Source organism: Ascidia mentula, chromosome 6 (genome assembly GCF_947561715.1).
Source record: "Ascidia mentula chromosome 6, kaAscMent1.1, whole genome shotgun sequence".
NCBI classification, from domain to species: Eukaryota; Metazoa; Chordata; class Ascidiacea; order Phlebobranchia; family Ascidiidae; genus Ascidia; species Ascidia mentula.
In genome coordinates this window covers 7,267,658-7,282,693 of record NC_138571.1, presented here as the reverse complement: position 1 = coordinate 7,282,693, position 15,036 = coordinate 7,267,658, and the positions used below count along the sequence as shown (strand labels likewise).

The 15,036-nt window shown below is 35.8% G+C and overlaps 1 protein-coding gene and 1 non-coding gene across 5 annotated transcripts in view; both read left to right on the top strand.

Annotated features, from left to right (window-relative positions):
* The first annotated feature begins 1,413 nt into the window (after positions 1 to 1,413).
* Positions 1,414 to 15,036, top strand: part of LOC145905567 (F-actin-uncapping protein LRRC16A-like) — a 29,919-nt gene continuing 16,296 nt past the window's right edge. For 2 of the 4 annotated variants that reach the window (XM_082992803.1, XM_082992802.1), the window contains exons 1-30: positions 1,414 to 1,568; positions 2,369 to 2,486; positions 2,920 to 3,064; positions 3,387 to 3,509; positions 6,025 to 6,125; positions 6,564 to 6,614; positions 6,895 to 6,954; positions 7,071 to 7,195; positions 7,287 to 7,452; positions 8,006 to 8,079; positions 8,658 to 8,733; positions 9,021 to 9,109; positions 9,238 to 9,407; positions 9,580 to 9,698; positions 9,772 to 9,849; positions 10,053 to 10,129; positions 10,302 to 10,358; positions 10,769 to 10,808; positions 10,908 to 10,978; positions 11,210 to 11,282; positions 11,453 to 11,575; positions 11,710 to 11,823; positions 11,931 to 12,034; positions 12,088 to 12,225; positions 12,459 to 12,667; positions 12,736 to 12,848; positions 13,437 to 13,556; positions 13,628 to 13,684; positions 14,022 to 14,134; positions 14,388 to 14,475. In XM_082992803.1, the coding sequence (XP_082848929.1) occupies positions 1,483 to 1,568; positions 2,369 to 2,486; positions 2,920 to 3,064; positions 3,387 to 3,509; positions 6,025 to 6,125; positions 6,564 to 6,614; positions 6,895 to 6,954; positions 7,071 to 7,195; positions 7,287 to 7,452; positions 8,006 to 8,079; positions 8,658 to 8,733; positions 9,021 to 9,109; positions 9,238 to 9,407; positions 9,580 to 9,698; positions 9,772 to 9,849; positions 10,053 to 10,129; positions 10,302 to 10,358; positions 10,769 to 10,808; positions 10,908 to 10,978; positions 11,210 to 11,282; positions 11,453 to 11,575; positions 11,710 to 11,823; positions 11,931 to 12,034; positions 12,088 to 12,225; positions 12,459 to 12,667; positions 12,736 to 12,848; positions 13,437 to 13,556; positions 13,628 to 13,684; positions 14,022 to 14,134; positions 14,388 to 14,475 (3,078 nt within the window). In that variant the 5' untranslated portion in view covers positions 1,414 to 1,482. Of the gene's footprint in view, positions 1,569 to 2,368; positions 2,487 to 2,919; positions 3,065 to 3,386; positions 3,510 to 5,733; positions 5,917 to 6,024; positions 6,126 to 6,563; positions 6,615 to 6,894; positions 6,955 to 7,070; positions 7,196 to 7,286; positions 7,453 to 8,005; positions 8,080 to 8,657; positions 8,734 to 9,020; positions 9,110 to 9,237; positions 9,408 to 9,579; positions 9,699 to 9,771; positions 9,850 to 10,052; positions 10,130 to 10,301; positions 10,359 to 10,768; positions 10,809 to 10,907; positions 10,979 to 11,209; positions 11,283 to 11,452; positions 11,576 to 11,709; positions 11,824 to 11,930; positions 12,035 to 12,087; positions 12,226 to 12,458; positions 12,668 to 12,735; positions 12,849 to 13,436; positions 13,557 to 13,627; positions 13,685 to 14,021; positions 14,135 to 14,387; positions 14,476 to 15,036 lie in introns of those variants that run through there. The other 2 variants (XM_082992804.1, XM_082992805.1) reach the window with 2 other exon arrangements.
* On the top strand, positions 4,850 to 4,922 carry Trnak-uuu (transfer RNA lysine (anticodon UUU)). The gene has a single exon. It is a non-coding gene; the product is annotated as a tRNA-Lys (tRNA).

Sequence of the window (15,036 nt, the reverse complement as noted above, 5' to 3'; positions counted from 1 at the left end):
CTTTTTCACACAAGTATTTTAACAAGAGTACTTGCGTGCTCTGTTTTAAGTGTAGATCATAGCTATACTACAAATAATTGTTTCCTTTGTAATTGTTTTTTGTGTTTTGTAAAATATATGTGGACTTCTTTACGGACTTAAAGACATCCCGTCAATATCATCGGCAACACCATGTGTACCGTGCTTCACTGCTATGCGTATTTAATATCCAACGAAAGCAAGCCCAAACTTAACAAAACGGCTGTGGAGGCGGTGTTATGATACAACAGTGCACAGAACAAAGAAAGGCTGTGTGATGTCACAACTGAATAGTACATACCTGCTGCGACTGCTTCCGGCTGTGCTACTACATCAAAACTAATGCGCGGAGCGGTGGATGATATGTTCGTCCGCGCAATGGCAGATGATGATAATTGTAATTTAAAACAATATAATTTTATATTTGTCTACCATCGAGTCTGTATTTGTCAGGTGTGTTCTGGATAATTAACCGCTAACTTGGCAATGGTGTCAAAGTTGTGTAGAATTAGCATCTTTTTCAAAAAGATGTAGTACTACTCGCCGCGATACGCACACATGAATGATTTAATTTTATTTTATGACTATATCATATAAATCTGAAGCAGAGTTTAATTGGTAGTGATTTATAGAGAGCTGTAAAAAGAGTCGTAAGGTCTCGTGTATGCCAGTGTCTTTCACAAGACTATATAATGTTGCAGTGTGACAGCAACTGTAGTCAATGACGCGCCTGGAAAAGGCGTCCAAGCAGGGCTGCGGTGACTTGACTAACACGATTTGTCGGCCTTTAAAAGCTGACTTCGTATTCACCCCGGTCAGCAAAATATTCTTCCTGACCTCTTATGGGTTTAAAGCTCATTTGAGATCTTCCAAGGGGCAGATATGACTTGGACAATGAACAGGTGATTTAGTTTAGATAAGGAGGCGTAACTATATACGTTACTTAATTGTCTGTGAATTAGAAAGATGAAGCATGTTAGAGCTGATTTTGATCGTTCCGGCGAAATCCCGGAATATTATCGACATTGCTATTTCAGTGCAGTTTTCAGTGCAATTACTGCCTGTTGGAGCCAAGTTGTGTTGGTATATGACTTGGCGCAGCAGTATGGTGTCGCAATTGTGTTGCCAATTAACCGGAAATCACACGATAACGTAGGCGCCTCAAATCTGACTAACAATAGTTTGCTGAGCTTTGTATTCGTGAAAACGTGGAAGTTAAACAAAGGAAGGTTAGAAGGCCAATTTTATTATCATATTCACATCACGCAACACTTCGTCGTTTAAAAACCATCAGTTATATGTCTGAAAATACAATAGTCGCGAGTACCGTGAATATGTGCTGTAAATCAAGCAATAATTTTTGTCATGGTATTATTTTAATGTGCAATAACATTTCGTGTTTTATTATTCCAAGCACTATGCATAAACTACATACTTTGTGATCATTGTTACTGCATTAAAATCATGAGTGAAGGAGGAAGAGAATATTCGGGCGAATACGGAACCATTGATGTGGACGAATTTCCATCTCCCCGGAATTCGAAAAGAATGTAAGTAATATTTCGTCTTGCCAAACATTATAATTTCCTTTGATTGCGTTAATAAAGGGTTACTGCCAGACCTAAAGTATTGCGAACTTATTGAAAGATAATATATATTTTTCTATATTGCACTTACATTGTATTTTGCGTTAATATTCCCGAATGTGTTGAAACAACCACCTGCTATTATCACCAAGTACTATGGAACACTTACTTGTGACGTCACAACCGGTTCGGTCCTGTGATTCACTTCGGTTTGTTTTTAAACTCTGTGTACCGTTTGTTTTGATGTGCGCGTTGTGTAACAGCATCCTTGCTTTTTATGGGTTATAGCTCGTACGTTAAACATAAAACAACTACTTAGAATGTAAATCACTCTGGATTTATTTGTACAGAATTTGACACTCGATACCTCTCCATATTATAAACTTTAGATTAACTTAGCTTTCTCCATCTAATCGTAGAAGGCGAACTGCCAACGCATCATATATTTAAGTATAAACGGTAAAAATTCATGTTGGTGAACAAATACGTTCTGCTATTGTGGCGGACAATCGTTTTGTTACGTTAGTATAACACAGTTGGAAAAAAAACAGAACAACACTAAATACAATAAACTAGCTTGTATGCATATAACCTACCCCTAACCTAACACTCATAAAGGACATTATGCAGTAAGCTATACAACGGAAGTAACATGCTTTGCCTAACGCGGTATAACGTCCAGCTAATTTCTCATAGCGCTGCACTCTTTCATGTTATCATGTATGGGACGTAACGTACTTTGAGCTTACCTTCTGTTTGTGCAGTTCGCAGGGCAACGGCAATGTCAGGGAAGGGATTAGTCTCAGTGGCACTCTCAAGAAAGGAATAAAACTTGCTGCTACCGACCAGGTCGAAACTACCAGTCTCAGTGGAACGTTAAGGGTAAATGAATTGTTTTGCCAACTCCAGTGGTTAAGTTTTGCTCTATCGCAAACAAACACACATGGTTTTGGACATGATATGAGAAAAAAAAATCAAACTTTAGTAACATTCACAAGAAATTTGCTGCGTTTGTTTCGTCTCTTTTTTGCCTCTGTATGTGTATGTAACTAACCAATCGATTTGATAAAATATATGGTACATAGTTTAGCAGTCAATACCGGATTTCATTTTAAGCCACACACAAATACCATGCTGATTGTTAATTTACGTTTATTAGAGGGACCCGCCACAGGCCTGTGATGTAATTGTTGTAGTTGTATAGACAGTAACTTCAAATACGCTGTACAGTTAACGTGGGATGTTCCGATGTCTGACTTCCTCTGCAAGTCACTTCTAAGCGTTAGGTGAAAAGTGATTTGTTTTTATTTTGCAGAGAGGAATTAAAATACACAGCTTGGGCAAAGGAGAGTCAATACAAAATCTATCAGAGCCCAGTCCTTCACCGAGAACGTCGATCAAGTTCAGTTTTAGATCACCGAAAAAGTCGAAGAAAGCAAGCGACGACACCATCAGTATGAGTAAGCATAAATAATATTTTCTTGCCGGGCTAGGTGTTGTATTAGCCACAGGTTTTCCTTTGACACAGCATTAATAAACGCCGTAATAAGAATAATGTTATAGCCTGTAGATGTTTGCTCGGTTGTATACCATGGCAATGCATAGGTGTGGACGTGACCTTTGTGTTTCAAATTTTTGATTTTGTTAAAAATTTAATCAAATCTTGAATGTTTTTTAGATCTCCAGGCCTACGAAGCAATATAGTGTAGCAACCAAACCAAACTGGCGTCAAGTCGGTTTACAAACCCACAAACTTTTGAAAACTTAATTTCTTTTATGTAGACCGCTCTCCAAGAAATGGAAACCTTCGTATGAACGAAGTCATTCCAAATCCATCACCTTTTGATGACACTATCAGTATGATTGGAGGACTTCTGGAAGGTTCTTCAACAATCAAACAGGAAGGTGAACTAAGTGATATAAGGCTACATTTAACACAAAACTAAAATAGAAATCCAAACTTATGCTATCTTATATATGTCTTTACTACGTAGTCATTGTCGCAAACAAAGTGATTTGTTGTGACTGCTTTTCGTCTGCTAATTTGTCTTGATCAGTTAAAAGGCTATATGTACTTGTTTGGTCCTGTATACATCGCTATCTGATCAACTATATGCCTAATTCGGAAGCATACTGGCTACTACGCCTAAATATTTTATTGGAGCACAATGGCACAACATGAATCACCTGAAGTTAACATTTGGACATCAAGCGTCAAAACTGTCCCACTTCATCTAGACTAAAACTTAGTGTTTGTTCCACTTTTAATTAAGGTCCCTGTCTTCTATCGAGAATAGACTTATACGGATGTGTTTTGGAATTGTACATAATGCTTGGAGGCCTATCACATGACTCCAAGCGTTAGAGTCGGTTGGACTTAGATCAACGTAGTTTCTCGGGAGAAGCGTTATAGTGTTAGATCTATAGCTAGAACCAGGAAGCAGTTAATTGTTAGGATAACGTGCAGAGAAAGCGTTTTTACATCAATCATATCAAGTTATGGAACGCAGCATTTTTCGGAATTTTAAAGGTTGGTAGTCTAACTTGTTGTGCAATTTTGTCATTGACGCTTTGTTGTAACACACTGCTTGAAACTTGCAGTTTTGCAAACAATTTATGTTTGTGATGGAAAGTGTCTTCTTGTGTTGTTGATTCGGATACAGCGCTTTAGGGTTGGTTGTGCGCGGCACAATTTTGTATACAGGATGCACCATAATACAAACCCTATCAGTTGATGTAAACTGGGTTACCACACCGTTCGTTGCCCATATTTAAAGTGTGTTCTTATTATTAAGGTCCATATTTTAGAAAATACGAGTGATTTCTAGATTTGCCTGTTTTGGCGACAAGGCGTCCTTTATTTGCAAAATGTTTTTATGTCTAACAACGTTAATTAATCGCAGACCTTTTTTGTTTTTTTTACAACAAAATTTGTTTGCCATTTTCGCATCCAAACGAAAAATGGTCATCAATGAAAAAAATCGTTCATTTTCAGTCGTCCTTGTTTTCGGTTTAAAACGGTGGCAGCAGTCATGTAAAAAAAACTCTTTTTCAATCCTGAAATTAGGAATTGAATTTTGTTTGTGTCATAAATTCATTAGGACATGTGTGGACAAGAATGGCCAGCCACAGCGCACACTTATGGAGTGTCCCCGAACAAAATAAAATCGATTTTGTTGTCCAACCCAGCACGTGGTTAATTCAGCTTGTCATCATAACAGCGAAACAAAAGCGCACAGTCGTGAGCCCGGTTAGCTCAGTCGGTAGAGCGTTGGACTTTTAATCCAACGGTCAAGGGTTCAAGTCCCTTATCGGGCGCCTCTTTTTCTGGTTGAAAAGTAGCTGTGGTTGTTGCATTTCTTTTTTTAGGCCAGCGGTTCTCTACAATTTTCAGCTTCCACTGGTTGGGAAGCACTTTTTTGAAATAGTGCTACTTTCAAAGTAATTAGTTTTATTTTTTTCACAAAAATAAATGGTTTTAAGTTAAGTTACTAAGTTACTTAAACTGAATCATGTAGGACCACCGTTATTTTGTCGATAGCATGTCGCGTCGCTAAAGCATACCCATACAATTACTTCAATGTGAAAAAAAACTTTGACCAAATCAGTTGTCTCGGCGATGAACTTTTTTGGGTGATGTGTAACTGATTGCGTCGGAATGTTACGCAGATTTCAATTCCAAAATCCGTTGAATGTCAACGAAAACCAGGCCTTGGCATATGTGAACTCATGAACCAAAAAGAGAGAGGAACATTGAACTATCCCGTTACTAAACTATGACGCGTGTGGTCTCGTGAGCGTAATTATTTTGCGTCTTCCCGCTAGTTCCTCTCGATTGCACATGAGCGACGTTTGCATTCAACCGAGACGTCATTTGCTTGGATCACTGTTATGGAAAGTTTGTTGGATCACAAATTTCCCCATTGTGTTGGTGCGAATGTTTGTGTGCCGTTTTCAACTTGTTGCAGATGCGTGGGAAATTGTTTTCTCATATTCAAAAACAGTAATTTGCAGTTGATGGTACTGAAAATATCCAACTGCTTTTCATATGTTGATATAATGATAAACAATAAAGTTCTTGAAATTGTGGCACTTTGTTGCAAATTTATGTAAAATATTTATCAGGTGCTTGTGTCATGGAGAAGTGAGTAACGTAATTGTAAATAAAATAAGTTGGACCCATTTATTTTGCAAATTTTGACTTGTCCAGTATGAGTAGATAGTCAGGTACTGCGTACTGGAAACTAACCTGTGATCATGGTGAAGTTAAAAAAATCCTCTCTCACAAGCAACATTCCCTATGACATCGCAGGTAGCATTTGTTGCAAGCTCTCTGTATCAATGTTGCAGAGAATAAGCTGAAAGTGCATCTTTACGGATTCGTGAGATTTTTTACAAATCTCATTCTTTTGTTATGCAGAGGGCATCCGAGATGTCATCGGACGGAAAAGTCTCGTGACTCTTAAGAAAATGGTTAAATTAGAACGTCCTCAAGGAGATAAAGCAGATGCCAAAGTTTTGGTAAGCGAGAAATAGTATGTTACATTTGGCACCATTAGCCGTTAAAGGTGTCTGGTCAATGGTCATTTTAGTCACCTACTATAGGGCAATAAGAACGCTTTTTCAAAAGTGGTTTTCTGTATTTCCGAAATGAAGTTGTAAATGACAAAAATAAATTGCTGAATGGAAAAATATGCACTGTAGAAAATTGCGAATGCATGATAACTTCCTGTATTTGCGTGTCTTTCCTGTTAGAGTCTATGCTTTACTGGTGCAGAAATTGAATCTGTTCTTTCAATTAAGGGATTGTTTTTCATAGCACTGAAATACAAAAACAAAATTGTTAAGGATGCTTTATATTCGTTTGAAAAGACTTGTCCTGGATTAATAAATATAAACCAATATTTTTGATTTTGTGATATCTGTTATATAATGCATTTTTTTATGTTTGATTTATAGGTGTTAACACCATATCGTTGCCAAATACTCGGTGTCAAAGCACCTTTTAAGGTTAGTACTAATTAATAATTCATTGACCACATTCTGTCTTTTTGTTGGCTGTTGAAAAAACATAATACTAGTAAAAGAATAATTTAATTAATTATTACAGATGTCGACTATTTTTTTTGGAGACAAACAAACGATGCTAATAAACACATTTTTTGTTTCATTCATCAATTCCAATTATTAGCTGCCAACTTTTATCAAAATAAAATATGATTGAAAGAACATTGTTAATATTACAAAATTTTATAAAACTGATTTAAACAATTATTTCTATTTCATATAGCTTGAAGCAGATTTACACTTCCTTGAAATCAAGTCAATGGACAGTCCGTCACCAGATCGGGTAAGTACAGAAATTTTTCTTTATATTAGTAAACGTACAAAAAAGTAAGTAGAAGTAGTATTATTATTTTCAAAAAATATGCAACAAAAATTGAAATAAACATGGTGATGTTGCAGCTGGTGATGTCCACACACAGCTCTCGAATATTTTTCATGCAAATGATTGGGACAGATGATGCTGACCACATCATTGGTCGTGTTGCATTATCCCTTCGTACAATATTTTCCAGTGTGCCTCTATCGTAAGTTTTGTGATTGTAGATTCTTTGAGTTGACAATTTATTTATGTATGTCAGTCAAAATATAAATGTATAATTTTAAATGTTTTAACAGGAGGATATTAAAGGCTTCCTTGGAACCATTACACAGACAGAAGGTTATTCAACAAATGTTGAATCAAGCAGACCAAGTTGAACCTGGACCTTGTGGTAATTTTTCGGAGATGTACCGATGTGTTTGTGACTTCCTGTCTTGTCCTGTTCGTGAAGAAGTCGAATGGGTAAATAACAAAAATGTTATAATATTGTTTTGTTCCCAGAACTAAGATGTGTATATAGATTTTCTCCAATGGAATGTTTGTGTTTAGTAATGTTAAACAGTGTTATTGTCTTGGTACACACAAAACAATTTCATAGTGAAAGTAAATAGTGCAGATGTCTCTTGTGTTGTACCTGTCCTGTTTTTCTAACACCTAATAACTTCGAACAAAGTTGATTTGTTTTGGTGTGGCTGTATAGCAATCCCTCTAGTATTATCCTCTTATTGTTGTATGTAATATTTATGGCTTAAGTAACAAGTTATTAAGCTGCACTTGGTGATGAATAAGGTGGGTTTTATGAAGTTGGAATGTAATATTTCAGACTAAACTACGAATTCATCAAGATGTCATGATCTGCTTCAGTTATTCTGTGATTTTGATTGAAATGTATTGTTTGGAGATAACTAAATTTTATTGCCCTTAGGCTAAATGTGTTGCTTTGCAGTATTTCCACGCAGCCTAACATACCTATGTTGTCCTGTTTTATTATTAATAATAGTTTGTTTTTCAACAGGATGTGGACACGATTTACCTGTCACAGAACTGCAGAGAACTTAATTTAAAAGATTTTGATCTTTCTGATTCTAGGTAGGTAACCTCTGTATACAGGGTTGCCATACTATCCTTATTTTAAAAAGTTTTTTTGGTGACTGGACAACCTTATTTTCAGGCATTTTTGGCCTGTTTAAGACACAAGCGTCCTTATTTTCAACATGTTTTGACTCAAACAGTTTTAAGTGCAGACCTTACTATTTTTTAGCAACATTTTTTTTGTCATTGACATATCATGGCTAAACAGTTCACTGTTCAAATATCTGTAAAATGTAGCATCAATGAAGGTAAATTGCATTCCTTTTTAGTCATCTTTATTTTTGGTTTCACATCAATGGCAGCCCTGTATACCAGATAAACAAACAAGTCCAACTCCTCGCTTGGCTAACCATAAATGCTTAAGTGCCCGTTGATAATATATACTATGCAAACACTTTGCTATTTATGTACATCCTGGTTGTTTCAGTTTTTGTAGTGACAATAAAATGGCGGAGATGTTTTGTAGCTTTCATAATAGATTTTATGGGTGTGATTAACTGTTTGGAGAACATATATTTGCTACTCTGTTGCATTGTTTTTCCGCTAACTGGCATTCCGGTTTATTTTGTTGCCAGGGATATTATTCCAATTGTGTCAGTTTTGAATTACAACAAATGGTTTGAAGGCCTCATTGTGCGAAGTACAAAACTGGTGAGGATATCTACTACTTTTGTGAACTCATGTTTTTTATGTGTTAGGCGTTCTTTTTGGTCAAAAGCTGGTTAAAACTTAAATTTCAACCAACCTTATGTTAAACAACACAACGATGTGAATTCCAAAAATGTATTTAAAAACCCATATTGTCTGAAAAAATACAGGACAAAAAACTGTGAATAATTAGTAAATTGGTTTGTCTTGTTCTTGAATAATGAGACATAAATCTTGTCATTAGTGGACAATGTTTAATTTAGATTTATTTATCTTGTATTTTGTTATAGCATGGGGAAGTACTTGATTTTGTTTTAAAAGCTGCGAGAAATTCACAAAACATGAAGACCCTCGTACTGGAAGGTGTTGGTCTGAAGGGGTATGCTATGTTCTTTTTTATGTACATACAGAATTATGACATGCTGAAAATTTGCTAAATGCACATCTTGAGTACAATTATTTTGCAGCAATATTACAATGTTAATAATGCTGTTAAATAAAATACAGGGAGTTTGCCCAAAAACTTGCATCAAACATGGTGGAGAACAAGGAAAGTCGAATAGAAAATCTTGATCTTTCCAGTAATCCCCTTGAAGACAAGGGTCTCATCCATTTAAGTGGTGCACTTCCAGTTATAAAACATGCGCATCTTACCAAACTTAATGTATCCAGAACAGGTATGTGCTTGGAAAGTTCTGTAAATGTCACCCCATATTTAGCAAATGTATATCATTTTTTACTGTTATGGAAACCCAAACAAATTCAGTATTTTCATTTTATTGTTTAACCGACTTGTATTTTATTTTTTGTTCACGTAAAAGTGAAAATAACATGTTTTCATTTGCACAGGACTTACAGCCAAGGGTGTGAATGGTTTGTGTCAGGCTCTCCGGTCAAGTACAAATATTATGGGAAGTCTCACTCACCTGAACCTGTCTGGAAACTGTCTGAAAGTGGATGAGTCCGAAGTAAAACATTGCTATATTTATCAATATGCCATATTTGTTTTTTTTTATGTTACCTGGTGTGTGTTCGTTACAGGGTCTGTACAATTTTTTGGCAACAGAAAATCACATTATTGATCTTGATCTTTCTGCAACTGACAGTTCTGTTGAAATGGTGGGAAATGGTTTCAATTATTTTTGTGCAAACTTTATCTGTTTTTGACCATGTTTCATCTGAAACATACATTATAAAAATGATAATTTTAATTGAAATGTCAATTTTAGAGGTTTTGTCTTATCACTTTTGACTGTAGAGACATAAGTTATGGCTCACTAAATATCAAATACTCATTTTTCTCTTTATTTTATTGTTTGTAGTACATCAGTGCATTGTCTCGAGGTTGTCTACTTCAGTTACAACATACTGACCTGTCTAAGAACCACTTCCTTGGAAAGTAAGGTTTTTCAAATTAGTTGTATATATATTGTTTTTTAACTTGATTAATTCATCCAAATAATCTGTCTCGTCATCATGATTTATCAAACGTGCAATTTATGGTGTGTGCCAATTTGCAATTCATCTATTACTTTTCTCACCGGGCAATCTTATGCCATGTCTGTTGCCAGGACAACAGTGGGCCAGCGTTACCCCCACTTTATGGAAGAGGAGTATTCTAAAATAAGGTTTAGTGGCATGTGCTAGCTTTTAGATTTGCTTGGCATCCATTCATCACATAGGATATTTAGGTTGTCATGGCAACTAATGTTTTGTGCTTTTTATGAAGTTTGTTTTCAATTTCTTTGCACTTTTAATTGATTTTGTAGTTGGATGATGAAAATTTGTTATCCCCTTCATGAAATCCATATGTTTCTTTTTGTTACTTTAACAAACACTTAATCCAAACTATTTTGTGAAATATTGCTTTAACATGCAGAAATAATTGATTTCTTCTAATAACTTTTGTCATCTGGTCGACCCCATGCATGTGGCCAGAGACAACATAATTTTGTTTGTTTTATTTTTATATGAATATTTTTGTGATGACATTCATCTGTAACTGTTTTTTTTGTTATTACTTCCTTATTACATCCAGGAAACAGAAAGACACTTCACTGCCTTCGTCATTCCAGGAAGTAAGTACATGCAAGCTTGGTAACTTCTAACTATTTCATACACCCTTTTATTGGAAAAAAATCACTGAAATAATATTTATACTATAAATTTTTTTTCAGTTCTTCCAAAACACCAAGGCACTCAAATCGATCAATTTCTCCAACATAAAGTTTCCACAAGAAGCTGTGAAGTAAAACACCAGAATAAAACTAGAATAAAACTAGAATAAAACAAATTTAGTTGTAATTAGTCTATTTTGCGTGACTTGCTCATTAATTCTAAGAGAATCTGACCCACCTTTAGGACTTTTTTACTGTGATCCTTGGTTGAAAAACTAGTTTTTTTTTATCTTGTATTGATTGTATTTTCTTGTGACGTCTTTTTTGAAATTCTTCAAGTGCTGAATAATATTATGTGGCAGGTGTATCATGGATGGTTTGGTGAACAACACAACAAAGGGTTTGGAAGTTTCACTTAACATGGCAAGTTGTGAGGTAAGTATTAGCTGTGTGTTCATTAAACTCTTCTATTGTAGCTTTGAAGTTTGAACCACTTGTGGACAAAATTTAAAATTTAAGAACTTGTATTAGATATTTAAGCTTGACTGATAATTTTTGTTTTTCTGGAATATGTACAGACTGTAGACCTGTGTTTTTATCTACAGTTAAAAGCTTCTGGTTGTCAAATGCTGCAAACTGCTCAAGGAACTGTTCAAAATCTTGTCGGTTTAGATATTTCTGACAATTCTTTGGACAATGAGCTTCTAAATCTCTTTGGATGGCTACAGGTTTGTTCTGTGCTGAAAATACCAGTTTTAAGTTGCACACACATTGACGCATTGCGTTGGTAAAAAAAATCATATTTTGTGCAGTGCAATTTATAACAAGGGGTGTAGTTTCAACAATTATTTTTATGTTTTAGCAAAACAAGTCAATCCGTGAGCTAAAAGTTGGCCACAATTTTTCTGGCATCAAGCAACGTAACATGAGGCCGGTGATGGACAGTATTGTGGAGCTCGTACAAGAAGAAAACTCGGTATGAGGTTAAAAAATCACTTCTCATAACAGTCAACATATGTGACTAACTGCTACAATACTGCAACCAACATAGTCATTAATTTACATACACATAATTTTATTCAGGTGCTTGAGTCACTTTCCCTAGCAGACTCTAAGTTAAGGGATTTTACTCATGTTTTGCTTGGTTGCCTTGGAAGCAATACATCACTCACAACACTTGATATAAGGTAACGTTCAACAACATGTTAATGCAAGTTTCAAATGTTTCATTCGTTTACAGTGGAAATCAGATGGGAGATACTGGTGCTCGTGTTCTTGCCAAGTCTCTACAAATTAACTCGAAACTTCGAGTTTTAAAGTTGGACAGAAATAATCTTACTGCAGCTGGCTATCATGAGCTTGCTGTTGCAATGGAGAAGTGAGTGTTTGTGATGTCAACAAATTATACTTTTGTGTGGCCATTAGGGGTACAAAGAGTACAGAAAGATGGGGTTTAGTATAAAAATAGTTTTTCAGCAAAATTAAGTAGCATATATGGCAAGTGTATTGCAAAATAAGGTTTTGAACGAGTTAATGTAAGGTAAGTTGGTATAGTGATTATGTGAAAAAAAATATTTTTGAAGCCCAACCTTGAAAACTATTACGTCACAGAAACTTCACCTTGCGTTATATGCCCTACCCCGTGAACGACTGTATGGGAGCCATGAAGCAAAATCCTGAGCGAACACAAAACTCGCTCGCTCATATACAGGACCTACTTGTACGCAATACAAACACGAACAGAGCTAGCAACGACCAACAGTTCAGACTCCAGAAAGTAGTTACTTCAACTGCCCAGCAAGTACTAGATAAAGTGGCAGGTAAGGCTTGTGTGGTTTTGCTTTTGGTTCTGCCTGTTCAGTATGACGACACGGTGTTTGAATTACAGAAAAAGTTGATGACGTCATTAACGCGTTGGAGATTATTGATGCCGACTCGGAAAATGCAAATTGCGTCATTTCCGGCAAGAAACTGGTCAGGGACGCTAAAAACTCCAAAGAAGTAAGTTTGCAATGTTACTTACCTTGTATGACAACATAATATAATAGTTAAATTGTTGCCGAGTAGCGATGGACGCAATACAAATAACTACTGCCAGATTGCGAACTTTCTGTGCGGTTTGGAATGTCGCGTTTTCAAATGCGACGTCACAATAAAGTTTACTTGTCTCACAATAATTGCGGAAATAATCAAGCTTTATGTGGGTTGAACCACTGGGTGAAACCTCAGCGTGTGTTCAGCAGTTGCTGTGTATGTTTGGAATGTGGGTTATGTATTTGTAGCTTAGTTTGTTTACAGTTTGGCGATATTTGAAATAAACCCTGAAGTAAGTTGCTGTATTGTTTAAAAATATTTACCGCATTTCATTATTTGCTGTTTGTGTGAAATATACGAGTAAATAGGTAGTTTGGTTCCATTTGTGCATCAAAATGCAACGTATTATTTTTGATGTTTAGACTTCAAAATAATTGTGTGGGCGATTATTTTGTATAAAACAAACTGTGAACTTTAAATTTTATTTCGTAATAAATGCGTAGAAAACATTCGGATGTATTTAGTTGTCAATTTATGCCTTATCTTTGTGTGTAGCTTCTATCAGATATATATGGACTAGGAATGGAGAAGTCATCTGGCCCTAGCAGCCAGCTTCAATGCAAAATATCGGAAATGGCCACCAACATGGATAAAATGGTGCAAGAACACGTTAAAGTGGGTCTTGAAACGTTTTATCTTGCCAGCAGGTTTTAATTGTTCCGTCACAATGGTATGTTGTGTTTTAGAGCACTGTGGAAGCAATGACAAAGAATGCAGAATCCCAGTGTCCCCAAATATACGAAGTAAGTTTTTGTCGACTTTCTATACAGGTTTGGGCAGTTTTGCCTCCGTGGTAAACAAAATAGAATATTTAGCTGATCCTAAGCAGTGTGGTAACAATAACTTGATATAAATTAAATGTAATTTAATAATACACCTTGTTTAATTTTACTTAAAAATTAGATTTTTCTGCTTCCATTTGGTTTAGTTTTGTTATAAAGGCAATTGGAAAAAATTGCATGTTTATTTTTAAGTTGTTTTCACAAAAACTGTTTCCTAATTTAAAGTTTCGTGTGAGCCGTTTTTAATTAGATCGTAGTTTAATTCTTGCTTTATTTACACTTGTGTCACCTTGCATAGGAAATTAAAAACGAGTTGAGTGAATCGGTTGCCGAGAAACAAGTTCTTCCACCTAACTGCGTCCGGGATCACGTCATCCAATCGTCGGGAACTGAGATTGCGAACCAAGTTAGGTGAGTGTGCGGTTTTTTTTTCGATTTCGTGAAACTGCAATTTACTGTTAATTGCGTATTGGAAGAACGTTACAAGACCAAAGAAAATATTTGCCTGATAGTAGAGTGAATAGTTTAAAGAAAACGTAACGACGACGCATAACAATTCCTTAAAAGTAAATCTGTGCTCGGATTTTTTTCCTGGATGGGACTTCCCCCATGGTGCCTGGTGCATCCCCACTTTCAAACAAAATCTTCCACTTTTTATCCGCAGCGAACTTAATCTCTCCATCGCAACTTTGATATCAGACAAAGTGACCGACAGTCTCCTTGCAGCTCTATCTCAGTGTAATTTGCAGTTGGTAAGTTTCATTTTGTTTAAATATAAACCCATATGTGCGACCCGATAACTCCAAATTTTGTCAGTTTTGGAAAAATTAGCAATAGCAACCATAGAATATTATACAGTAAATATATGGTTTCAAATGCCCCAAACCAGTAACAAAATATTGCTAATCGGCCGTGAATTAAACAACTTTCACATTATTGTTTTAACTTAAGATTATGAAATCATTGTGAACCAAACAATAGCAATATAATACGCTGAGCTTGCAGATAGTGACAGCCGGATATAACCTCGTTTGTGACGTCACTGTTGCGATAGTGACGCTTGTGTTACAATACAATGCTTCCTGTCAAAGGAGGGGTGTGATAATTGCAAACCAACATCAGGTTATAATGTACAGTTGACTTTACACTAGTGTATGATTATGCAATCCTGGCGCGGGGCTAGTGATGTCATGTGTTGATTAATTGTTTTGTAAAAAGTTGGAAGTAAAGAAAGTGTAGTTTGTATGTTGCTACATAGATGTGTAGGTTTATTGATCAGATATCAGAAGCTGACGAGGGTCATAAATTATTGA